This window comes from Haliaeetus albicilla, chromosome 27 (assembly GCF_947461875.1).
Source record: "Haliaeetus albicilla chromosome 27, bHalAlb1.1, whole genome shotgun sequence".
In the NCBI taxonomy this organism is placed as follows: Eukaryota; Metazoa; Chordata; class Aves; order Accipitriformes; family Accipitridae; genus Haliaeetus; species Haliaeetus albicilla.
This window is the reverse complement of record NC_091509.1, coordinates 8,718,433-8,745,080: the sequence shown is the minus strand read 5'-3', so window position 1 is coordinate 8,745,080 and position 26,648 is coordinate 8,718,433. Positions and strand designations below refer to the sequence as shown.

Below are 26,648 nucleotides of genomic sequence, written 5' to 3'. Positions count from 1 at the left end.
TAATTTACTTGCAATATGCTTCTCCAGTTTTTTCCAGAAACAGAAAATAGTATTTTTACTCCCCAAAGTACACTAAAATTCTAGCAATGACTGTGAAACAAAGCATTCTGTATTTTCCATTGCAATAAGATGGCTACCCGAGAGAAGAGATCATTTACCAATGGAAGCGCAGCTCAGTGGAGGTGGGAGACACCAGGTCCTGGAGGCTTTACCAGTTCTCCTTTACAGGATTAAGAAATACAACTGAGGTGGTGAAGACTACTTCAGGTAAGACAACTGATCTGTTTACCCTCAGATTCACTTAGGATTTTATTAACAGAAAGAAAAAAAGAAAGATATCTCTGTTTAGAACTTAGCATTGGCACTTCACTGAACAATTACAGGCTTTTAAATGCCTATGGAACCATCTAGGCTTTAGTATTTCTGAAGAAGATCTTACAGGAAGAAAAATAAATTGTCTCCTGTCCATTCTTGTCCTCCAAGAAATACCTAGAACTGTCAGGAGAAAGTCACTATTATAAGGGGTGGGTGGGCAAGGGAACTTCCTGTCCTGCTTCAGTGTAGAAAACAGCACAGCTGAGCCAATAAATGATAATCTGATACTGATTTGAATATTTTACAATCCCATTCCAACTTCCAGAAGCAGAAAGTAGGCCTGTACAGAAATGAAATTTGAAGTCCCAACCTCTTTACTACAGCAGCTCCAAGTTTATTTTGTTCCTTAAAACAGGGCATATTCAACTCTCATTAAAGAGAACAGCCTTAAAAAACAGAGTCTCACATGATTTTCTTGCATATTTCTATCTCCTTGGAAACAAGTAATGGAATTTAAAGTTATAAATGAGGAACTACTCAGCGTTTAATAAAAATAGCAACTTTAACCCTACTAACTAAGCAGGAAAATACATTCTTCTAGACATATATATTGTTTTATTTCTCAGTGGAAAGAAAATCAGTGAATATGAGAAAGGATGTAAAGAGGAATTGCATATTAATATTCTTGTATGTGCATGATATCCCTTGTCTTTGATTTCTTACTTTCAAAAAGAACAGTGAAATGAAAGCAGTTTTTCTTTTCAAGTTGTTTTTTATTTTTACCTTATTTTACTATTCTGGCAAATATATTGATTTAAATTCAGACTTCTGTGTTGATTCTGACCTCAGAAATATCACCGTCCATTTTCTTTCTAAAAGGTCAGCATTGCTGTTATATTAAAAAGGAGAGTGAGATACGCTAGTGTTGAGAGAAGCCTGCAGTGCATTACACTGGAGTGGAAACAAAGAGGCTGAGAATTAATTCAAGTTCCAACTCCTGAATCACTGGACATTAAGCACCAATGACATGTTTAGTCTCATGAGCAGGGCAAAAATGGAATGAAGCCTCCCAGCTGTAGCCACATTTGCCTTATGGCATCTTCTGCCATTTTAGCTGAGGAAGATATTTAGTCAGGTATTCATGAAAGCATTTGACCTTTCTCTTTTTCCCAGGAAAATAAAAATAAAGATTCAAAAGAGGACAAGAGAGCAGCGTGTGTGCGAGCCATAGCTGCTAATAACCACCATTATACATGACATGGTGGAATTGCTCTCAAAGCAAAAATATAAACAGCAGTACATCTCACCTCAGACTGCCCCCTTAACAGACAAAGCACAAAAGGCAGCAGTGTGCCCAAGCATGGTCTAAGGTCCCATCTTGCCTAGGTTGAAAACTAACTTTATTTCAGTCTTAGTTTTGAGTTTCTTTTATTTGCTCTTTTTCTTGCCTTTTCCACTTGAGTCATTCGTCAATAAACTTTTTTTAGCCAGAGATAGAAAGTAATAAAATCTTAACATGCTACAAGCTTCAGATCCACTGATTCAGTGCATCTTGCACTGGTGAATCAAAAGCATGCTCTAATGTTCTGCTAATGTGAAGAAAGAACATACTGGGAGACAAACAGTAAAACACAGAAAGCAAAATATACTAATATACTTTCCCATGCAAAGAAAACCTTTTTTTTTTTTAGGGGATAGCCATTCAAGCTTCTAGTACTCACCTGGAGTACTACTGTAATGTTGCATCAGTAGTTTTTAATATGACAACACACACCAGCCCTTTTAATTTACTTAAAAAAAAAAAAAAAAGTAATTAGCAGCTAGCATCCACTTTAAAGCAGCAAAGAGTCACTCTAGTCATCACTTGATTCCTAAGAAGAAATGTTTGTGAAAGCTACTCAGCCTGCTGAGCTGCTTTCAAAGACCTGCTGAGTATAAAAATTTGGGGGAAAGTCCTGTGTATATACTTCTGCTGCTGCAGTTATCTTGTTTGATTTTCCTTGCTCCTCTTGTTTTTATAACCACAGATATGAAAGAAAATTAGATTTGATTTTGATCTAGGTGCAGTATCTAAATAATTAGAAGGTGGGGAAAAAACCCCAACAACAAAAAAATAGGGATTATCATGAATCTGGTCTATCTCCTACAAATATTTTGTTAAATATTTTGTTAAAGCTGGCAGAGCCTAAAGAGTGTTCATTGCTTACTTAAGTGCCTTATTAGCATGCTAGGAGCTACATTAAGTCCAATATTTCTCAGCCAGGCCCATACTCTACCTATAATTACTCTCTTACAAGCACACATTTTCAATAAGTTTCCCCAAAAGAAAAGACAAGAAAAATATTCCAAGCTTATAGATTTATTAGCAACCTATGTGCAGCCTGACTACACAAGTTCGGTATTTGAATGCCCATATAGCCAAAATAAGTCTTGAGACTTTATGCAACTAATTGCAGTGCTGTATATAATAGGATTTAGGTACAAACTAATGACAGTACCACTGCCAATGCTTCAGTGGGGATATGAGCTGAGGTACAGTGGAGGAGGCAATGGAAAGATTAATGAGATGTTGGGGAGATGACTATACTACACTTCCAAGAACTCTTCCCCAAAACTAAATTTATATGATGACAGAAACCAGAGAAACCTAAACACGAGACAGGGAAATTAGAGAATATGAGATTGAACAGTTACAGAACAGAAGGAGCCTGGGAGTAGTGTTAAGGCATTTGAAACTGGAGTAAACTTTCCATACCTGCATTTACTCCATTTCAAAACAAACTCTTGTTTCCAGCTTCATGCCTCCCAGTGACTAACACTGTCTAGTCCCTGAGGGCTATGCTTGCTTGGTGACTGGAGCAGAGAAGAGAATCAGAAAGGATGGCTGAGACTTAGTCATTACAAACTCCGTTACCTCTATTCTGTCATGCCATAGCTGAACATTTGAGATCTGGCCTGGGTTATGGGCAGAGAAGGACAAGGATTGTTTGAGTGCAAGCTTCATAAGATCTGACAGACTTGCTGAAGTGACTACATTTATCTGCTGCTCTTCCTTTGCATGTGCTGCAGAAATATAAGATTAACTGAAAGGGCCAGATGTCGGAATTCTGTCCCTGATCAGTTAGCAAATCCCCATAACAGCAGAAAAAAGCAACTGGAATATTACAAACCATCCTGTCTGTTTCTCTTATCTGAAGTGAGTAATCCTGAATTGTCAGCTTGTTTCTCTCCAAACTGAACATTCACGTGTGACTCCAATTTTCTTCAAAAGTCACAGACCAAGCAGTAAGAAATGACTTAGCTAATAGAATCCATTAATAGCAGGCACTGTTAAGAAAAGTTAACTCTCAACCTTCTGTCCTATGAACTTTTCATTGAAATGACTAAATAGTCTGTACATTTAATAATATATTACCTGTATATATTTTTTGCTTTTTCACTACAACCTATGCTGTGTAATCAGTAGTGGTTTAGTTCAGATTATTTGCAATAAAGTGCATGTTAGGACATAATAGCATATGAGTTATATAAACCACTCCACTTGACCTCACATACTTATAAACTGAGATGGGTTTAAGATTTATTGTATTATTGAAGTATGTCCATAATCACTGCTCAAACAGTGCATATTTTGGTCATTTATTAAGAAACTACCATTTCTTTTGCGTGACCTTTTTGGTCACAGTGTAAGGCCCCATCCACTGAATGGTGGTGAGATTCTCCAATAAAAAAGGATGAACTAATGGAAAAGTGTAGAGAATAAAAATTCAACAACTTCTGAAATTCGGATGGATGCTGCCATGAGTAGTCCTTACAAAGAAAGCATCAGATTTACAAAATCCTACTTCAAACCTAATGCTGAGGTTGCATAGTAAAGCCAGTTGCTTTACTGACATGTTCAGAGTTCATATTATGCTTACCATGTCTTTAGTTATTTAAGGGTGTGTGATTTATCAGCCATATGGTCTATACATGGGATAAATGTAAAACTAGCTGGCAAATGTGTCAGAAAGTGGACGCTTAGAATAAAAAGAAAGAGAGCTGTATATCATAAAAAGAGAGAGAGCTGTATCATACAATAAGCAGCAATAATAACAGAAGAAAACCAAAAAATGACTGCTCTAGCACAGGACGTACTTTTCCATCCCTCATATTCTCATTTAGTATTGCACAATACGTTTGATTTAAATGAATGTCAGTTGTTCTTTTTTGCTTTAAAAACTATTCTATATCTAATTTCTGACCTTTAATATTCACTGTGGATTAAAAATAAGAAACCAATTAGGTGAGAAAACAGTCCAGCAGGTCCACCACTTGTGAATCATATCAGCAAATGCTGCTGTTATTCACTTTTTGGATATCAAAATGAAAATATTATAAAGCTTAGCTAGAATCATATTATAGAACAAAAGGTGTCTATTGCTTAGTTTTTCTAAAGAACTCTCTCAATTCAGATTTGACTAGCGAGAAAGATAAACTTTAATTTTTCTGATTGTTACTGCAATGCAACAAGTGATACAGAAGTGTAAGATTTGCAAAATATAATGCACAAGTGGATGACACTGATTAGGGACATGTTGCACTTTGGGAACAGGAAAATAGGAAAATTCCAAAATTGGTAATTAGTTACTTTAAATAAAGAGTGAAAGATTGTAGGAAGGAAATAATCAAATGCACAAATATAAAAAGATGAGTAGTTATGAAAAAAATTCTGGGGGCTGTAGTAGTCCACAAACACACAAGGATAGAGAATGTGATACTGTTACATAAACCCACCTTTTCTGGGATGCATTACTCAGTGTTGTGTGTAAACTTGGAAGAAATAGTCACTGTTCTACTCTGTGAAAAACTGATGTCAAATGGTTGCTGCATTCTGCTTGATTAAAAAAAAAAGGTTCACTTTTAAGTGCAACATTTTAAGAAAGACAGGGGAGTGAAGGAGAGCGTAATAAGTAATTGGTTTAGACAATATGATCTATGGAAATATTTGGAAGTATGGAACTAGTCTGGAAGAAAATATAATTGGTGATCAAAGGAGTGAAACAAACATACTGCTTTTAAACATAACAATAATCAGCAGTGGCACATACTATTTAGGGAGATTGTAGAAACCCTTAAATTAGAGGTTTTATGAGATCATACCTCAGACTAGGAGGAAAGGACGACCTTATATCTTGAAATTCTTTTCATCAATAGGTTTCTATGAATTTCATAAAATTACTCCACAAACTGAATTTCTACTTACTATTCCAGTGTTTTTGAACATACAGAATACTGTACTATGCAAAAGAGTTTGTGAATGTGTAATTACTCAGGACAGATGGAGCTTCTGGTATTCCCAGTTCATTTCTGTGACTGGGTAGTTTCTTTTTTAGACCAGAGATTGTCTATTGCTTATTCACAGAGCCCATCCTGAATTTTTAATTAGATACAAAGGCATTATAAGACTAATCAATAAATAGCAGTTCAACAAGCTGCACAGGATCCACAAGACTGGTAAGCCAATATCTGTAAATTCCTTTTTATTTTCTTCTTGTTCTGTGTTTTACAGAGCTAATTGGAGCTGTGCAGTAGAGACAGTGTACTGCTCATAATTGATAAACAGTGTCAAATTGGTAATTAAATAGTTATCTTGCTATTCTTCTATTAAGCCACAGAAAAAGATCTGGGTCTGGTTTCTGTTTTGTCGGGAAAATGTGGTCAAGGCTATTATTTTGTGGAAGAGGATGTATTTGCAGACTTTATACTTTATTTTAATGCTGTATTGTAATGAATTGAACTGTGGCAGGCATGCAGTCCCCAGAGTTTTCACGGTGCCCAAAAAACCCAGGAGTCTTCTCCCTATGCTTTTTTATTAAGTCAAAATATGATATGACAGGTACATATATCTTATTTGAAGATCTGTGTTGGGAAATAGGCCTGACATTAAGCAATGGCCATAGGTGGATTGCCACTGTGCCTAGAAATCCCTGACAGCCCCATACACAGCTCTAGGTTCTAGTATGGGTTGACTACAGCATATGGCATTGTCAGGGAGATCCCTCTGAGAATTGAAAACATTCCCTGTCTGAAGATTTTGACCTAGTGAATAGGTACAAGATATCAGTACCTGCATTTTGCTTTTGGCAGAATTTAAACATACTTTGTATCCACTTTGCAGAGGAGCAAATGGTGACATAAGCTTTAAGTCAGAAAACCCAGCCTACTATTAAATTGTTTTGTGTATCTTCATTGTTCTCTTTATAGTTTAAAAGGATATTTATCTCAATATCCTTGTTTTTTGAAAGGCTATATTAAATTATTACCTTAAACATATTTGCTGAAAGAATACTGTCTCTCTAGGACAGTGGAACATTTAAAGCAGTAGGCGGACACAATGGACTGAAAGGCCTATTTTTATGTTTGCTGCTTCAAAGGAAATCCTCAGCTCTAAGCTAATAGCCTTAAGATAACTCTAAAATATCTTAATAGCTATATCTTAAGATTCTACTTCTAATATAAGTACTCATCACCTGTCCAGAAAAAGAGTACCAGAGAATATTTTTGCTTATAAATTATTCTCTTTTTTTTTCCATTTAATCTCTCCCTTATTTTAACTCACATGAACCACTGTTTAACATTACTGTACCCAACATATAATGATTTGAAAGAAAACACAGAGGAGTTGAGTTATTTAACTTTCATATACCACCATCATGAAGGGTTACAGACAATTATGTGAGCAGAAGGAGGGATTTTTTTAAGGTGGTAGCTTACAACAGTTTGATATTGTTTTCAGGGAATAAAATTAGTCTAAGGTAACTATTCCTGCATATTTTTTTGAAGGATAATGAATAACAAACATTTATCAAATATTAATAACAAGCTTTTCTCAAGCAATCCAGATGCTCATATCTGTTCAGTTATTCACCAAACCATAGCAATTAATGCATTTTTGCTAAAATTATAACTGTTGAAAAGTTTGTTCATTGAAAATAATTAGTCTGTGTTTCAGGATCATGTCTTCAACGACTAAAGATGTAGTACAATTCACTCCCTCCCATGCCTGTTGTATACTCCACATTTTCTCATCCAAGTTGATTAATTGTGTGGCACATGAGTATTTATAGATGAATTCACATGACTGCATAAATGAACTAATTCCATAAGCAGGCTTTTTGGTTCCTCCCTGTCATGCAGACATCCGGGATCTATGTACATGCACTTTTTCAGAACTGTAAAATCAGAACACCTTAGAACCATTTATCCTTGTATAATCCCTGTGAGGCAGACAAGATGACAGGGACGAGCTGAAGGCTTCCTGAGAAACTGGACAAGAAGCTGCAGACAAGAGGGACAGAGGCCTCTCCTGCAATGGCTGGGAAGGACTCGAGTCAACTGCATTTGGGTCTCTTCTGTACTGACTGCTTCAGCCCTTGGAAACATCCCAAAAGACCTCAGAAAATCTGTGCAGTTGCCTTCCCACTTTCTTTAATCATCCAAACACCTCTCTGTTTGTCATCTGGTCTGTAGTTGTTTTTGAAATCACTATGGACCCATTCCTGTGACAGCAGAACAATAGGAAATTCCATGCCACCTTAACAGTGTAGGCTGAGGAACAGGGAATTTAATAACAAATGACATATCCAACAAGAAAGACTGTGGATCCAAGTTAGACATATAATTAATAGCTAGGTTTGGCCTGTTTTTCTGCTCCATGCTCAGTTATGACCACAATAAAAAGGATCTTTCCAGTTTATGTGGCAAGTGTAGTTGCACCCATGTGAAATACATTTCCATAATGTTGCTAGCTGCTGTAAGGCTCCTTGGAAAGGGTTTGATGGTAAGCAGTGAGAACCACCAAGCCACAGCAGTAGCGATGGAGCTGTGACTGAGGATTGAAGGGCCATCACTGCTTTGGTGTTAATGCAAAAAAGCATCCAGAGCACAAAGACTCCTTAACTTTCCTATCTCTTTTGCAGTGATGGGCTAGATCTTTGTGGTTTAATGGGCAGGAAAAATGCCCACTATTCCTGTGGAATGAATATGTTTAAAATTCTTACAGATTGAAAGAATCTGACTTTTCTGTTCAGGTTTTATCTGTATAGCTTCAGGTTTAGGCCTTCAAGATCACCTGCTTCTAACTAATCATATAAAGAGTTGAAGAGCTCTTTGATGATTATTTTTTATCCTTTGAGAAGGGTTAAAGGCTTTCTTAAAATTCCAGTGACAGTAATTCAGCCTTTTTGTACTCTCAGTTTTTCCTAGACTCAATGTCAACTGAGTCACCCCAGCAAAGTGAAATCATGACTGTCCCTGAAGAAAAGGGTTGTGGGGCCTGAAACCTCTTTCAACCCACCCCAGTGTGACTTCCCAATTGAACAAAGACTCTTGAGGGTCAAGTTTATTTTTCCGAGTTTGTCTTTCTGAAGGTTTGCCATAACTGAAAGCACGGCTTGCTACAATTTAAACTGAGCTTTAGAAAGGTCAAGTAAGGATAAAAAGGATTCATATACAAGTAACCACAGAATGAGGGATAACGTGGAATCTTACAAGCATTTCCGCTGAACCTAATGCAGGGTAATTGCAAAAGCACAGATGTTAAAGGCAAGATTGGTTTTGTAATAAATGTAATTTTGTGGATATAACAGAACAATGGCTTTAAGACATAATATTTGTTCATTTAATAGCAAGAAAATAATTAGATCTTTTAGGAAATTGAAATTCTTTAAAAATAAAGAAAAAACATCATTTTGAATGTTTTTAATTTTATGATAAAAATCAGGAAATTAACAAAGTGAGTCTATGTCTTAAAACCTTTCCTACATTAACTAAGCATACAAATTTTTGTGATGCCTCTAATGTCCCTATGAATGTATTTTCATAAGTACTGATGACTCTTTGAAACACAAAGCATATTAACATCCCGACTCCCTTTTTTAATTCCTGTTTGGTAATGAAATCATCATATCCCATCCACTGATTGACTTTCACAGAAACTGTTGCAATATCACAAGAGAAAATCACTGTAATTCCACTCTGCAACTGGAGCTAGGTCTTATAATGAATTATGGTAAGAAATCTTTGGTTCAAAAGGATTAGACACAATGGCTTAGTAGTTAAAGGACAATGTATAGTCACAATTATTTTAGCATTAAAATAACTCTGAATACTAAGCAATTTTTTAGAAGAGTTTTCTTCATAGTGAATAAGTATGTTTAAATTATTGATTTAAATAAATAAATGTTTTATTGTGCTGTTTAAATAATTAAACTTCAAGCAATCCTGTGATAAATTGGAAGGTTCCTGAGCACTTCAGCCTTTCACCTGTAGAGTCACAAGGTAATCTCTGTAACCTGTAAATTGATCAGCGTAGCACTGATGGTCGACTTCTTCACTGATGTTTCACTTCTAGACCCTTTTTGTGTTCAAAAAAAATGTTTGCAGTACAATTATTTTAAGATAATTTCTTTCACATTTTTTTCCCTTGGTCTTACCTTTCTCATCATCTTCCTGTGCTTTCAGTGGAGAAAAACAAATTCATTAATAATGTTTGAAGGTGATGACAACTTAACATTCATGAAGTGTAGGAATAGTTCATTTGAAATAAGTTTGCATTTGCCTGGGGCACGTATATGTCCTAAATAATAAACATATGCCTCTAAGGCTGTTCTTACACAGTTAAATCCCTTAAGTTTGGAAGTGCAATTTCTAGCTTCTCAATCTCATGTCATTACATAGCATTTTTAGTAACCTACTTATCTAAGATGCTGTTTTGTTGGGGGAGGTTGTCACTGTATTTGAATAGATATAATTGAAAGACTGAGTGGAAGTAAGACATAGAAGTCTGCATAACAAGAGTATCTGAGTCAGGCGGCATTGATAGGAGCTAATAATACTCAAATCCAGCCAAATATCCCATGTAAAAAGCAAATTAAACTAATTTAACACCATGAAGTTTAAAGAGACCTTCCCAGTGAGCTTTGATTTTCAATTTTTTGTATCAAATAAAACAGGAGAAACAAAAAGAAAACAGACTACGGTGTTAAATGAAAATGTGTACAGTATGTACAAACTTCTAAAACTCTCTGCAGTGCCTTGTGATTATAAAATGTTCCACTTACATTTTCAGATATTTTATCTACGATTCCATAAAACCATCCTATAACGTTGACCACACATTCTCACAGAAGAATATAGTGGCATAATGTTAAGCATGGTAATAATGGTCAAATATTTGTCATTAAAATTTTATGTTTCACAAACATTAACTCGCTCATTTTTATTGTTAAAACAAATTCTTAATTGTAACTAGCATGTGTTTTAACATCGCCTTTTTAACCAGGCATAATTGTCCTCATTTTGATATACATTATAGAAGCTATAAATACGCCACTTATCTCAAAAAGTGATGCAGTCTATTAAGTGAGTTCTTTGCTACTCTTGAGAAGACTGCATAATTAAGGCTAAAGAGCTGCAGGATAAAATTTATGTAATAATACTTTCTTGTATCATGCCCTACATAAGAGAATCTTGAAATATTTTTCAAGATTTAATGTATAAAGTGCCACAACACCCTTTGTGTGTCTTAATGCTAGTGACTAGAAATGATCATGAAACTAGTCAACAAATTACTATTTGTTCTTTCTTGTATATAGTTCTAACAATTGAGAAAATTGTGAAAAACCTTGACTATCACAAATAATGTGGTTTTGTTGATTGTAGCTCAATTTCTTCTCTTTTAATCTTGAGAATGTGAGCTTGAAGAGGAAGTAGAGTCGTACTGTGTAGGTAACTGTCAGTCATCCAAGGTTGCTTCTGTTCTGTGAGCGTATAGGTTAAGAAAACCCCAAGTAATTCTCTTCACTTGCCCCACTCCAAAAACCCTAAAGTGAGTTCACACCTTGTCCATTCCATTCAAATTACAGATAGCAATAACTATTTGACCTGACTTAACATCCCTTCTCTAGTTATGTAAAATAAAAAAAACATATAGTCATAAAGAACTGGTAGTGATTTCTTAGATTATTTTCTGCTGTTATCCAGTAACATTTATTTAAAAACAAAATGAAACAAGTTTGAATATTTCCAACCACCCTTGTAGTTCACCAGAAGTTCCTTTTTCATATCACTGTAGCAAATTACTGGTCTGGAACAGAGCTATTAGATTGCTCCAGTTGCAAAAACATCAAGTGAAACAGCAATGTCTTGGAACTGCATACCTTAACTTCGGTTGTACAAGTGCAAAAGCAATAACCAGGGCAATTCATAACAGCATACTATCACTCCAGCTATGTTTGCTCTCATGCTAAGGATCTGAGCTATGAAATAAGAGCTCTTGAATAACTCTCACCATTTGTTGCCATCCTGGGAAAAGCAAGAATATTATTGAATATGAAGAAATTACTTTTCTTTTTCCTATTATTATTATTTTTAAAATAATAATTGTTAAAACATGTATGACTAGATTTAGCAATACTGCAGAAAAAAAGAATTAGACTTTCAAGTATAGGTATAGAAAATCTATGATAACTTTCAGTTCTGAGAGAGACACTGTATCTCTGTTGACAAGAAAAGCAAAGAATTTCACCTGGAGAATTTATTACTAGCGAATAGTGCAAATATTAAAAATCCATTATAGCTCTGTAAGTCAGAGAAGAAAAGCAAAAGAGGAAAAGATCAACCCTCTGAATACTGGAATATGGAAACATGACATTTCTCTGAACTCATGAACTGGTTCATTTTATGTGCCAAGGTCAAATCCCACCAGTGCCCCAGACAGGAAAGGTACCATGGTATACTCCCACAGGAGGTATGGCAATTTGTGTTAGAACATAGTACAGTCTGTCATGGTAGTATTATTTCAGGGCTTTGTAATGACTAGGACTGTTGATGTCGAACTTCCTACCAGCCAGCTGATCTAGGATAATGCAGCTGGCATGTCATTAGATGTGGTAGTGCCTATTCTGTGCGGGAGGATGAATCATTTTATACTTGCAATCATTACCTCAGGTTATGTTCTGAAACAAGTCAATATAAAAGCAACCACAAGCAGACATTTCCCTGCTGTTTGCCAGCTTTGGTGCCCACCTCTTCTTCATTAGGTAGCTTTAGAATTAACCATACCCCCTAAACATGATGCGCTGATGAGGTTGATGAGTTGGGAGGAAAAAAATCTCTACCTCTTATCTCTTTCTCTCTGGCCCACCTCATTCCTAGTGCCACATCCTTAAAAGTTTAAAACAGATTTTTGTTTCTTGGTGTGATAAGAGATTTTTTCTAGGGAGAATTAAGTAAGAGAAATGAATAGTTCTGTGAGCAGAAGGGCTGATTTCTTATAGATTTGCATCTCATGGCAGAATTCCCTGCTGTCTAATGAACATGTAAATGCCAATTTAAGCTTTTTCAGCAGCTGAAGCAGTCCTCACAGGTGTTCTCTAAGTCATTTCTCTGGAGTCTAACAAGAATCAAATTCATGCCTTAACCTTTCTTGGGAGGAAGAGTGTATGATGTTGTAGAAAGCAGTAGGGTAGCATTATATGACAGTCCCTCAAATCCCTCTACCTGCTTTTTTGACACTTTGCAACTTCTGTCTTAATAGTTATAACTGATCAGTATTTTCAGAATTATAAATGAGGAGGGCCTGAGATAATATAACCTTGATTTCTCTTAAAGGAAGAGGATAAAAAGCAATATGATTCTCTAAGTTTTAATGAAATCTTAAACAGTACCAGTTCTGAGGCTTATAAAAAAGGGCTATTCATTATTTTTTTAATTTTTAATTACACTTCACAAGCCATTATAATTCCAACCTCTGGATGGGACTCAAGCTCTATGAGCCAAAATATCCTAGTGCGAATATTGGGAATTAAACTGAAATCAGTAAACAACTGAAATAATCTGAGAAGTGTTCAGCCTGATATTTGTAGGTTGAAGAATGGCAATTATTTTACGCACAGTTCAGATAAACAGTTTGGATTTGGTGTCTGGAATTAAAGAGATAGTAATTTTCTAATATATACTGAACTTTTGTATGAAGATTCTCTAGCAGACTTGAGAGCAAAAATTTTAAATAGAAATGTTCTTAGAATAATATTTCACTCTAGCACATCTGAAAATGAGGAAATTCAGCCCAAGCTAAAGTTCTTTGTATAGACAGCCTACACTTCAGACTAGGTTGGTTACATGAGGGAGTTTTATTTCATCTGTACTAATTAAAATCAAAGACAAATGTGTGATAATTGTTAATATGCCTATCTGAATGCAGTGCCACAGGTAGTACCTGTGCACAGAATTTAAAATACAATATAAAAATAAATTTAAATGAAAAAGTAGCCTTTCAGAAAAGGGCAATGAGGAATATTATTTTTGATATGGCAAAGTTCTAATTCTTTAATTCACTTACTTGGGGAATGCAAACTTGGGGGATACAAATTCTTTTTTCTTCTAGATATAATTTCCATGATAGTGGAATTTTAATCCAAGATCAGGGTTGCTAGCTCATGGTAATACAACTAAACAACAAGCAAATTGTTTCATGCTTGGAGAACTTGTTTACACCTGTGTTCTTATTTTCAAACATTCACTTTGCTGAATAAGGTGTTCACACAGAGTTGTTAGGATCAAGAAACAGGGAGGAAACTACACCAGTAAAACAAGTATTTTTCAAAAACTACCATCAGTCATCTTCTTTTGAACTTATTCTACTTCTGGAAATAATAAAATGTTTAAAATTCATCTGGCTGGCAACTGTTGGGATGCAATTTGAGAACACTGCTGTCATTTCCACAGTAAAAACTGAAAGTTATGACAAAAAAACCCAAACCTCTGACTTCTCTTTCACTCTACTAAAGTATTTCAAATGCTCTCTTGGCTCTGGCTACTCTTTCTCTCCCACCTGCCGTATATGCATATGAACGGCAAAGTGCTTGCTAGGGAATGGGGCCAGCAGAGCTGAAGCAGAAGGGAGGCCTGCTGCTGGGCACAGTGCCCTGGAGGAGGAGTGCTGCATTTGCCTGGTGGGAATGTTGGTTTCTTGAAGGAAACTGGATGGCATTTCCATATCCACAGTCCTTCTAGGAAACTCATGAGCCCCTTCAAAGCAAATATTGTTTTGTTGGGTGTAAGAAGTTACTGCTTGCAATTTCATTGCTTTGCCTCTTGGGTTTTGAGTATCCTTCTCTCTTATGGCATCTGAGGTAACATCATGACTGACTTTGTCTCATAGAGAATCTCTATAACAAGCTACAGCTGCAAGAGATGAATGACCACTGCATCATTTCTGCACCCAACCTATCATCTCAACCCTTAAGTCTTTTATGACAACAAACTCCACAGAAAGATAAATGCAAAAAGCATCGGATGACTCTTTTGAGCATATTAACCTCTTCTGGTGCCTAGCACCAGTTGCAGCCATATCTCTCTGTGGAGTTACAAACACAGCAGCTAACTTCTAAAAAACAATATAGGAGACCTTACCAAGATCTAGCTTCCAGCGACTTCACATTACATCACCAATGTGTAAAGTACACTCCAGCCTACGTGGTAAAGCTCAATCCACAGTTCCCTTATCACAGTCCTGTGGGACTCCAAATGCATCCTTCTCTGCATGCCACACAATGTTTCAGATCCAGAATTGCCAGTTCATTTTTAAAAGCTTTCCAGGGCATAACATTTTCAAATGCTAAAAGAGGAAAGTCTTAAAAAGACATAACCCATGGGATTCACAGTGTTATAACCTCACTTTTAAGGAAAGATTAAGAGGTTGCACTTCCTGGCCTGAAAACATACAATGTGATGGTATTCACACTGCTACGTGTAATGGAGGCTCCCAGGGGAACCTGTTTTGTAGTAGCTGTGAACTTTATCCTGAATACGTCTATCTGAGAAATAAATAGTTCTTCAAAGGTGTCCTCTTGAAAAGGGCAAGCCATTTAAATACCTTGTAGGATTTGGACTAGGGTGATTACATACACCTAGAAACTCTACCTTTATTCCTGTGAAGCTGGTAACTGAAACTTCAAGATGGTATCCGTAGTCTTTAAAGAATTTTTTTACATCCTAGGCTTGATCTGTTTGACTTCAAATGGCAATACTGGTTATAAATTATTCATGATTCATAGCTGTCTCTTCTGAGACATGATCTTCAAACTAAGCATCCTCTTCATCTCTGTTCTTCCCTTCAGGCCTGTTGCATGCAGGTCTGTGGCCTGTCTTACTCTTGCTCTTGGTATTCAGTATAATTTTAGAACTTCATCTCATTGTTTGCCATTTTTTGTAGTTTCTCTTTCTCTTTCTCTCTTACTATCTCTGACACCTTCTACTTTTTAAACTCTACATTTATTTACTATTTTAACCATAACCTAGTTCCTTCGGCTTCAGTGCCATTATTTCTTTTTGTTCTCTGATTTTAAAAATCATTTCCCCCCCTTCTAATAGCTACAGAGACTCTGGGTTTGACAGCTGCTTTTTCTTTCCTCCAGTGATTTTACTTTCTACCTCACATCAATAATATCCTCCTAGAAAGCTCAAGAGGTTAAAAATACACCCAAACACATTTGCCATCTCCTTTCTTAGCATATAAATAACTGCTCTATTAGAGCTAGTTTTTTCCATTTCATTTCCTCATGCATCACACCGTAGCCTATTTTGCAACACCTACTTTTGCCAGTGGATGTTTCTGCTGTTATATGTTAGCTGTGATTGTGAACAAGATTAATTTGCACATTGCTGAAGGTTTGCACCTGGCTTCTGCAAGACAAAATGCTTAAGAAACCAGAAAGAATATGGAATCCGCACACAGAGCAGCATTGTCCTCAGGCAAACCAGTAGCAGGAGAATGAGGATACTGTTTACTTCTCAAACAGTCCACAATAGCGTTTTCTAGAGGAACGTCTCAAGTTGGAAAACAAGTATGCTTGTGATATTTTTATTTAAAATTGTTCTAAGAAGTTATAAAACCCCACAAGTATGATTCATAATATCTTATTTTTAATAGTCATAGAAGTGAACTCTGAAGCACTCTTTTCCAGGTAATTTGGCAATCTCTTACAGCAATATAATGGATTTATTTACTTAAGAATATGGAACAAAATGTCTCCAAAATACTTCCACATTTCTCTTTGGAAAATACAGGTTTTAGAGGTAAATGGCTTGCCTAGATGTTACAGTTTTAAAGTATGGCTCTAATAAATTTTAGATGCTTACAAAATAAAAGTTACTCTCAAACAAGTGAACCTACGTACAGCTCTGGATTCTTCTCATGAATATCATTCTAAGCTTTTGTGTGTAGGATTTATGATATTTTAAAAACTTTTTTTTAAAAAAAAAGAAAAAGGGCTCACTTGCCTAGTATACAAACAGACCACACATTGCTACATCCAGATAGTGAGATACCATGGTAATCACTATTATAATAACAATTAATAAACAAATAAATAAAAATTAAAAATGGCTGATGAATACTAAAACTTCACAAACAGTCACAAAAAATGTATTATTCTGCTCCCTTCTTCCTTTCGCCTTATGTATGATAAAGATACACAGACATGTTCAAGACTCATTCAAATAGCAACTCCTGATGTAACCAATTTACATGTTCATCTGCTAAGGTAGATGAATACTAAGATATGCACTGGAATTCCTACATGAGTGCTAGTAAATCTTAAACAAGAAGTTAGCGTTAGAACTCACTTTAACAAGGTGTGTGAACATCCTTTCTTCCTACCTGTGTATCTGAGTAAACAACAGGTTTCTGAAGAACTTAATATGTCAATAGGTAGAATTGGAAAGCTGATTGGGAGGATTCTCTGCAGAATCCTGCAACCTTTTCAACACTTAAAGCCTTTATGATAAAACCATAAATTTTTAAGCAACGGAATTACCTTTTGCTACATAATTTAAGTCAATATTCAACAGAGGCAAATAACGGAAGTTTAAAATGCACTTATGTATTGCAGCCAGCTGTGCCTGTCATTGATAAAAGAAACAGAAAATTGTGGACTGTCTCTCTCAGTGGCATAATCACTACCTGGTCTATGCACTTACTTTTTAATTAACTAGTAAATGAATCATTTGGTTACCCTTCAGCTACTTAGGGGTATCCTGTAAGAATCAGGAGTATCAGGAAGTTCAGAATTACTATAATCACTCAAGAACCCATATCATTTAGTGGTTAGCCAGATTCTGAATATAGGCAAGTTTTTCAGTGGAAGGTGCAGGGATCCAATCCTAAATAACAACAAAATAATCTAACTCTTGTGCATATATCACCTTTAATATTGTTATTTTTTTGTAAGTGCCAGTGCATGAGGATTTTTATTCTTTTCCAAAATTCTATTTTCTGAATTTTCTTATCATCTGTAGGTGTCACCTTGTTTCCGTGGTGTACAAAAACTTTTTCAAAGCATACAGCCTGTTTTTTTCTGGCAGAAACAAGACAAGACATGAACATGACAAAACTGAATGAAATTTGTTTTTTTCTTTGTATTTTAAGAAAGAAGTTTTTGGAAAAAAATGCACAAAGTTTCAGACCAATCCTTATAGCACTGATTACGAGCTCTGATTTTAAATAGGAGCATTTGTGAGTTCATTTTATTTTGCTTCTTTGTACGACCATGTCTACATTGGTACTTTGTAGTATCACCAGAAACAGAATAATAATAATAATAAAACATTTTCTAGTTTTCTTTTGTGTGAGAAGCCAAAGAAAAATATTACCTTATAAGTATAAATATAACTCATAAATATTATATAATTACATTAAATATTATTTTTTTCTTTTTCAACCACTGCCATTAAATATTTCCATGTAAGTTTAGAGCAGAATCTGCCAGATGTTGTTGAAGCACACAGTGTGCACATGTTCCAAAGAACATCCATGGGAGGAAAGATGAGTTGAGAGAAGAGAAATAGCTGTCCTACAGCTCTACAGCTGCTCAGTGAGATAGCTGGGACTAGACCTGAGATATCTTGCCTGCTGCTTCAGTGTCCTAACCAATAATCCACACTGCTTCTTTGAGATATTTTTGGGCTATGTTGTTTTCCAACAAGCCAATTTACTTTTCACTATGCATCTTTGTTGGGTTCTTGTGCTCAACATCATTTTCTTTCATTACTGAGCTGCCCTAGCTCTCTGAAGGCCATGACATTTCATAGCTGATCACATTGAGCTCTGAAGGAAGTTGGGTTTGATCTGTACTACTTTTGCTCCTTGATGTTTTGCCTTCCAGGATGTCATGCCTGGGTGAGTTTTAGTCTTTTCTTGGTTACTTAGATGGTTTCCTGGGGGTTTAAAACTAAATATTTGCTGATTAAATCTTCTAAAATATTTAAAGGAAGCCAAAAATAAATGGAATTGAAATCCTAAAATAATAATAATAATAATAATAATAATAATAATAATAATAATAAACAGTGCTGGAAGTTGAGCAATAAAGCATGTTGTATTCCTCCCAGCATCACTTGGGCTTTTTATTTATGGTGCTGTCTTTCCAGTAAACTCCCTGTGCATTCAGTGGAAGCGAGATGCTGGTGTTCAAGTGGTACTTTCTTGTAGAAATATTTCTTCTGCTGGGGGGTTCAGACAGAATGAATCTGTGAAATCTGTAGCTCCCCTGCAGAACATTGCCTCCATGCAGTCATGCTTCTCTCCTCTGGAGAGGAAGTAGAAGAAAACATAAAGTTTTTTTGTGGCCTCAGGTTATGTAATACTGTCTCCTGGCTCTGAAAATAACTGGAAACATCAAGATCAAAGATTAAATGTACTGTATCCTCAAATTCCTCTTCTCTCAGAACAAAAGGCTTTCAGAAGAATTCCAGAATGACCTTTGCCATGCAAGACAATTTATAAAGATGTAAAAGCAAATCTGAGAAGTTGTGTTTTATGAACTGCATTAGTCCTGTGCAGACATTTCAGCAATGAGGACATGCACAAAACTCTTTAAACAGTACTAATTTCAAGGGAGTTCTCTAACATGTCTGTAAATCTGTTATTATTTAGACCAAAAATATTAAATACTTTATTTTCTTCTATTGTGGTGTTCAGCAAATAGGCCTGTATCTAATTTTCAACCACTTCTGAAATTTTAGGAAGCCTACAGTAGAGTACATAGATGGCATGTGGGTCTCTTGTTAAGCCAGTATGGGAGCAATTCTGTCCACAGACTCATCCATTGACCACAAACAGAGCCCTAATGTCTCATATCAGATTAGCTGAGATGACACCATGAAAGGAATTGGTCCACCTAAGATCTGACTCCCTTTGGGAGTTGTCTATTCCTTTTGATTGACCATTTGCTTTTAACTTTGTTATTTCAGGTACTTAATGTTAGCAGTTTTTAACTTAGGCCTCAAAGCACCACCTTTAACTTCATTCCCATTTTTACATCTTACATTTATCTTATTACCCCTGGAGTTGCCCACACTCCCTTTTCACACAAATCCTTTGCACAGTTGTCTAGGAAGTCCAAATATGTAGACCCATGATACAGCATAAATGTTGTTCTTTACCACCCCTGTAAAACAAAAACAGCTACCATTTTGTGCTTTTTTTCCTTGATGCAAACTGCTGAAAATTTCAATAGGATAAAATTTACATAGCTTTGACAATTCTTATTTCATGCCATTTCATAATCCTGATAGTGTGTTTGATCTAAAGTACCAGGGATGTGGCGTGCTTCATGCTTTGAAGTATGGAAACAAACCAGTTATTTCCAGTTCTCCCTGTATGTAAGAGCAGGCAGGGTTGGATGTTGCCAGGAAGTGGGTATACCATCTGGATACCTTAAAATTAATGAAATATAATAAAAAATATTTCCTATTTATGTTGGTGATTTCACTGTATCTCCAAACCTTTATTATTAAAATGATAATAAATCAAATATTCAAAATTAATCAAGTCATTGCTTTAAACATGCACAGAGCCCTTAGGTATACGTGCATAATTTTTTTGAAGCAGACAGCTTTTCCTTAGGTATTCAGAAAACAACCAGACATCCAAAAGAGCCAAGGACACAGGATGCCTGAATGTGTCAGGCACAGCAAGATTTCTAACAGAACAGCACCCCAACTGGTTGTGTTGCCTGGAAATTGTGACTACTTTCTCACGTTACTTGAGATTTCACATTTTTTATCTCTGTTCCAATTTTCTATCACAGTAAGTCGAACAGGTTATTCAGAAACCTAACCACTCCTAACCATTCAGAGATGAGACACTGAGCTTTCATCCAGGGCTGATGCTTCCTAGGCAGGAGGGGAGTGGGAAAGGGAGCAGAAGGTTCTATAATTTGCAGATTATTTACACACTGGAGCATAATGGTTCACTCACAGCAGTTGCAACCTATTACATCATGCTGCTGCCACATCTGAACACTAATCTTGCACACGAAAAATCCTCCTGTATTTGCTAATGCCAGTGTAGTAGCTTAGCTGCCTTCAAAAACAAATAAAAAAGATCAGTTGTTTGTAATTATGTCCCAAACTAGGAAAAAAAAAATCGTATGTAAATATATAGGGCCAATAACATTCATTTTCCCTTCCAACTTCTAGTATTCACAGATGGAACCTTAGAAACAAACACACCTAAGTTCACCTTCAATCCCTCAATACATTTCCACATACTGACATTTTTCAGCAACAAAAAATTCTTAGGGTGAATCTTGTCTCTGTGAATTCAAAGGGAAGGTGGGAACAACAGTAATAGATTTTAATTACTGTCTAGTGTCATTACATTCTTTCCTCCTATAATTAGAAACTAATGAGAAGTGGAACACATTCTGTCAAATGAACTGAGAAAACAGCACTTCAAGTGGAATGAGTGGCCAAGGACCAAACAAAATCCAGACCTGTCGGGCAGAAAGTCATGTCATACATAAAGAAATTTCATTTGCTTGGATGGCTGTAATGATTCATCTCATTTTGCAGGAGTTTCATCAGCTGGGCTTGTCATTTCACACAAACATAAACTAACTCCAGTTCTCTTCTCCCTGCTCCCGAAGGAAATCAAGGTGTTTGATGTCAGGCACATTCGCACACAGACATCCACGTTACTCTTTAAAGACAGAAAAAAAAGAGACATCTTCTCCCATCCCCCACCCTCCTCCCTGCTGTGCAATGTAGTTAGGATTCATCCTTTGGAATGTAAATTGAAAACCAGGCTTGCAGCTATCTGAATCCCAGAGATAATCTTATATAAATGGACTATAGTGCAAGCTTTGTCAAAGTCTTAATATTGTTTTACCTCATTACATAATCAAGCTATAATCACGGCTTAGAAATGGATATTTAAAATTGGGGTGAAATCACCTAGTACAGTTGCTGTGCTGTATCAGCAATGACCGTGAATCACCCCATTCTTTATATAATGCCCAGACAGAGCAAGTGCCAACAGTCAGGTAGAGAACGGCGCCGCTTCCAAGTGCTTGAAGTTTGTTGCAAGCAAATATCTACAATGTCATGGCAGATTTTCTTTCCTTCTTTGCCCTAAAGGGTAAACATTCACTGTATTTTATTTCACGTCATGACTTCCCTATGACACAATAGTGGTATTTTGCTGCTAAACCTCAGAGGGAAAGAGACTGTCGAGCACTTTTGAAAAGGAAGAGACTTAATTATTTCTTGAAACTGTCTGGCCCTTATGCAGTCTAAAAATGAGTCAATGAAAGAACAAAAAAATGGTGAAGGACAGAAACAATGAAAAGGGCATTTGGCAAAGGATAAGATAATGAGAAGGTCTCATGGTCAGATATCTGGGGACAGTGTTCCTTCTGATTTTGCCTTTTCCCCAGACTTTTCATTTCTGGCTGTGGACACCAATAAATCTCATAAATATCAGCTTATGATCAGCACTGTGATCAAATTTCTGTCCTATCTTTATGAAAATTCACTCATGTGCCCAGTGATCAAATACTTCAGCCAAAATTATTTTCCTGTGATATATGTAAAAACATATTGCACTGGAGGACCTAATATCATCTCTTCATGTGACAAATTACCAATTTTAGAAGTACGGTTTTATTAGTACTGAACCAGACAGTCTTAAGAACTTTCTGATCCGTTGGAAGAAGAAAAAAACCCATCAAAAATAGGTCATTTTAAGTTTTATACAAGAGAATCATTTAAATGGGTTAAATCTGAATCCTCATAGAAAATTGTGTGTTTAGAAAAAATATTATGTTTTCCTCATACCACCATAACTGTGCAAGACATCTAACTGAACCGCATTTTCTGGCTGACTCACTACCCTCACCAAGACAGTAAATGCCAGCAGAATTCCAAATATAGGCCCTGTCAAGGCAAGAAAAGAGATGGGGACAAAATCCAAATGAAGATGCATCAGGACAAATACACCAATCTTAAACTATTTGCATGATTTTTCATCCTAGATTAGAGCTGCAGTGTACAATGTAGTCCACAGTCTGACACTGGCCTGATTTGAGAGACAGAGGTCTGACTCCAGTGTCCCATTCTCCCCTTTTCCTGCCTTCCCTGGGGGCAGTGATCTGCATTCAGCCACTGCTGAGCAGAGCATACACCAGAGCTCTGGTACCATCACCTGTTTTGACATGAAAGAGAAAAGCCTTTGTCCATATTTTACCTTTTTTTTTTTTTTTTTATTTTATTTCTCCACTGAGAGCAGTTTTTGGGTAACCCTGCTGCTCTCCAGTTTGTCAGAAGTAGAAGAAGGGTGCACAATATGAAGGAAATGGGTTGTTTTACAGGCAACGCCCCACAAGCTTACCAACCAGTTATTATTTACTATTACTGAATATCTGTATAAAAATGGCACCAAGCCTGACTCTTTTTTAAAGAAGGATGCATTTAGAATCCTTTTGGTCCCATTTGCTATTATTTTTATAGTCAGTACTGGTCCAGTAGGTTGGCATTTTAAGAGCTAGAAAGAATTAGAAGCTCATATGGATTTGGTAGGATTTGGGTACGTAGCTCCAGCCCAGAAATGTAAGGCACTGAAATAATACACAGCAAGATGCAATAATGCCAGCTCTAGAAAAATAACAGATGTTTTTCACATGTTCTGGAAATCTGAATATTGCAAACTTAGACAATAAACCCTTTGGGTCTGGGATCATCTTGTTTTAAGTGTGGGTACATCATGAAACAAACCGGTCAATGATTAAAGCCTTTCAGTATTTGAGACATTTTTAAAACCTTTTGTTTTCAAATTCATCATGAGCATTTTATTTTTTTGAAATACAACTCATTCAGAGTGAGACTTTACTTAAAGTACTGACAACAATGAACTTACAACAAAGCTCATACCTTAAAGGAGTTATTTATAGAAATCATATGTTACTATTTTAATGGTATTTCCATGTACCACGACTAGAACCAAGAAAACACATCTTTTCCATTAAACTACGATTTACCTGTTCATTCTTTTAAAAAAACCAAACATCAGTGCTAGCTATGATCTCTGCCTAACAGAAAAGAGACTCTTGGCCATGTTAACAGTAAAAGAGAGAGCGAACAAGGATGTATCTATTAGTTATTTATGAGGAAATGAAGATAAATTCTGCTGCCACAGTTGTTCTTCATTAACAATTTATGCAGTTAGTACTCATTACTTGTAGCACAAAGGTGATGTTACTTTAGTAATATTTCTATCATACAAGAGTTGGTTTAGTTCTTACAAGTGCTCCTCTATTAACAGAGCCATAGAAGTCAGTTATGCCATTTGAGTGTTTGTACAAACACTCAATGAGGAGAAAAATTAGAAATTGTTAAGAATCGGTTTTCCACTGGCAGACTTGCAATCATTTCTCCTTTCTATTCTGAGGGGACAGTGCCCTCCTGTGGCACGATTGTTTTTCATTTGCTTTTTTCCTGTGTATACTTCATCCAGAAAGATGACTGGATAGGGTTTCCCGTATCTACACAAGTTATTTACTTATGTACTTGTTTATATGAGTTAATTTTGAGAAAAGGTTCCATTTCTATCTATATTTTCATATGATTCTCTAAAAAAAATCTTTTAAAAGTTCTTGCTCTTTTCTGTTTGGTTTCTGTGTAAAATTAGGAGAGAAAAACCCACTGGAAATCTGGACAGCTGGTGCATGTCTGGGTCTGTATGAACCATGTGGCAGCTATTGGCTGAGCTAACAAAACTGTGCCTATTATTTACCATATAAACAGTGACCTACATTAATCCTAGTTGCTAGTCATTTGATCACTCCTTAAAGAACAAATGACGGCCTGAAATTTTGGGAGAGTTTGGCTCATGCATTACTATTCTCCTGTCTTGTCTTTTTTTTTCTCAGCAGTTTCACAAATCCATCTAGTAGAAGAAAACTTCAAGTTTTAAAAAGATATAATAACCATACTTGGTAGCGTTTTTCTGCCAGTTATTGATTCATCATCAATATTCTCCTATATAATTTATTTTCTCCATGGATTTTTACATTTTAGGCATAAAAAGCACTAAATTATAAACGTTATCCAAATTAATAAAATACACATTGATTTTCATACTACTAAACACTGGCAAAAATATTTGAGGTAACCAAACACTCAAGGAAAATCCTGTTCAGACCCTGAGATAGAACACCTCCAGTTCCTGGGGGAGAAGAGCTCCACAATGAAGCTCCCTGACACCATGGACTCAGCATGAGGTGAGGAGCTCATGTGCTGTATACTTTCAGCACACAGAGAAATTCTGGAGATTTTAGGTAGTGGACTGTATAATGGAACAAATAAAGTTTGAGAAGAACAGAGCCACCTCTACCATCCACCTGGTTTTGCTGTGCCCTTCAGTGGTGTGTAGCTTTGTAAGAAACAGAGATAGCATGGGGCTAGTCAGAATAGTCTTCTTAAAAACTCTCAGAAAACTTCTTATGTCTATGGACACATGCCTATGCACACATTGGTTGTTTCCCAAAACTTTTAACTTAGCCATGAAAGATTTTCACAGAAATGCCAACATATAAAAAGGCCAGCCCTTCACCCAATCAAATTCCCTGTTCAAAACTCCATATATTTAACAGAAATGAAACACTGAATTTTCTCCACTCCAAAACCATCTATGAGAATGAACTGAAATGACACATACAAATAACTTGACCAGATGGCCAACATATAATTTTTGAAGCTCTTCTGCAGTTCTTTTAATAATTTAAATCCAGCAGCCTTTTAAACAACAGAAAACAGAATCTTATAATAGTTAAGTGTGAGACAATCTCTGCTATAAGTATTGCTACCTAAACTATAATTAAGACACCAATTTCCTGTGATGTTAGAAAGCTGTTCTTTTCTCTAGCATTTGTACTAGCTTCCAAATCACTTCTGAGTACAAATTAGAGGCTTGTTTCCGCTCTTCCCCCCCCCCCCTTAAACTTTGCACAGTCACTTAAACATGCATAAAGAGAGTACTAATGGGTATAATTTCCCATTCACTTCGCACAGGTATAAATGATTCCACAACTGGGAAGCAATGAAGGATCACACCCACTGTGCTGATTAAATCAGTTAAGTACAGTGTACATTCCCCCTGGCTATGCTTCCTGGCACCGCTAATTCCTTCTATTGAACCTTTGGGACTTAGGCCAGGACGTATGCACAGATGGTTCCTCAAATCAGGAAGTCACTTCCCCTACCATCTAACAGAGCCTGAATCCTGGTATTCAAATTACTATATCACACAAGTGTATGGTAGGAGGAGCTTCCCAATTCCCAAAGTTCACATAGACTGCTTTGAGTCTGTGTAAATTAGGATGGCACAGGACTGTTAGAAATAAAACCTTTTGTAAGGGTTTACTAAGGACATGGTCACTGGATACTGATGGTATGCATCTCCTTTTCAAAATACCTCGTACTCTAGAAGTGACTTAAGGCCCATGCACTTTCTCTTTGTGCAGCAGGGATTATTGCCAGCTTCCAATCCAGAGCAGCAGTATGAAGACGATGTGGCTCAAGTCAGAAGCCTGCCTTGATTCTCATGATCTTCCCAACATAATTGGCAGGAATATGCATTTAGTAGAAAACATGATATGAGTATTTATATGTGAGGATAAACATGACCTGGATAGCATTTTCCCAAGGGACTGCATTCTGGTTTAAATATATGTCACTGAAGAAACTAATTAACTGGTTATCATATCTTCAGATGAAGAAAACTATGTCTATCTATATATACAAATGTAGATGAATACAGGGGAATAGGAGAAATACATATATTCATACAGAGAGAGAGAGATGAGGTCTAAATATATTAAGGATGACTTATTATGCTCTTCAACATAATAAGATTATTTTTTCCAGGGAAATTTTGTATTTCTTTAAAAATTGAAAATTATCTAGGTATTATTTTCTAGACATATGTAATAGTTATATATATCCTAGAA

General features: G+C 36.1%; 1 protein-coding gene across 3 annotated transcripts in view; it reads left to right on the top strand.

The window, feature by feature from the left end:
• GABRG2 (gamma-aminobutyric acid type A receptor subunit gamma2) overlaps positions 1 to 26,648 on the top strand; it is a 72,275-nt gene that overhangs the window by 33,664 nt on the left and 11,963 nt on the right. For all 3 annotated transcript variants that reach the window (XM_069773098.1, XM_069773097.1, XM_069773099.1), the window contains exon 6: positions 130 to 267. In XM_069773098.1, the coding sequence (XP_069629199.1) occupies positions 130 to 267 (138 nt within the window). The remainder of the gene's footprint in view (positions 1 to 129; positions 268 to 26,648) is intronic.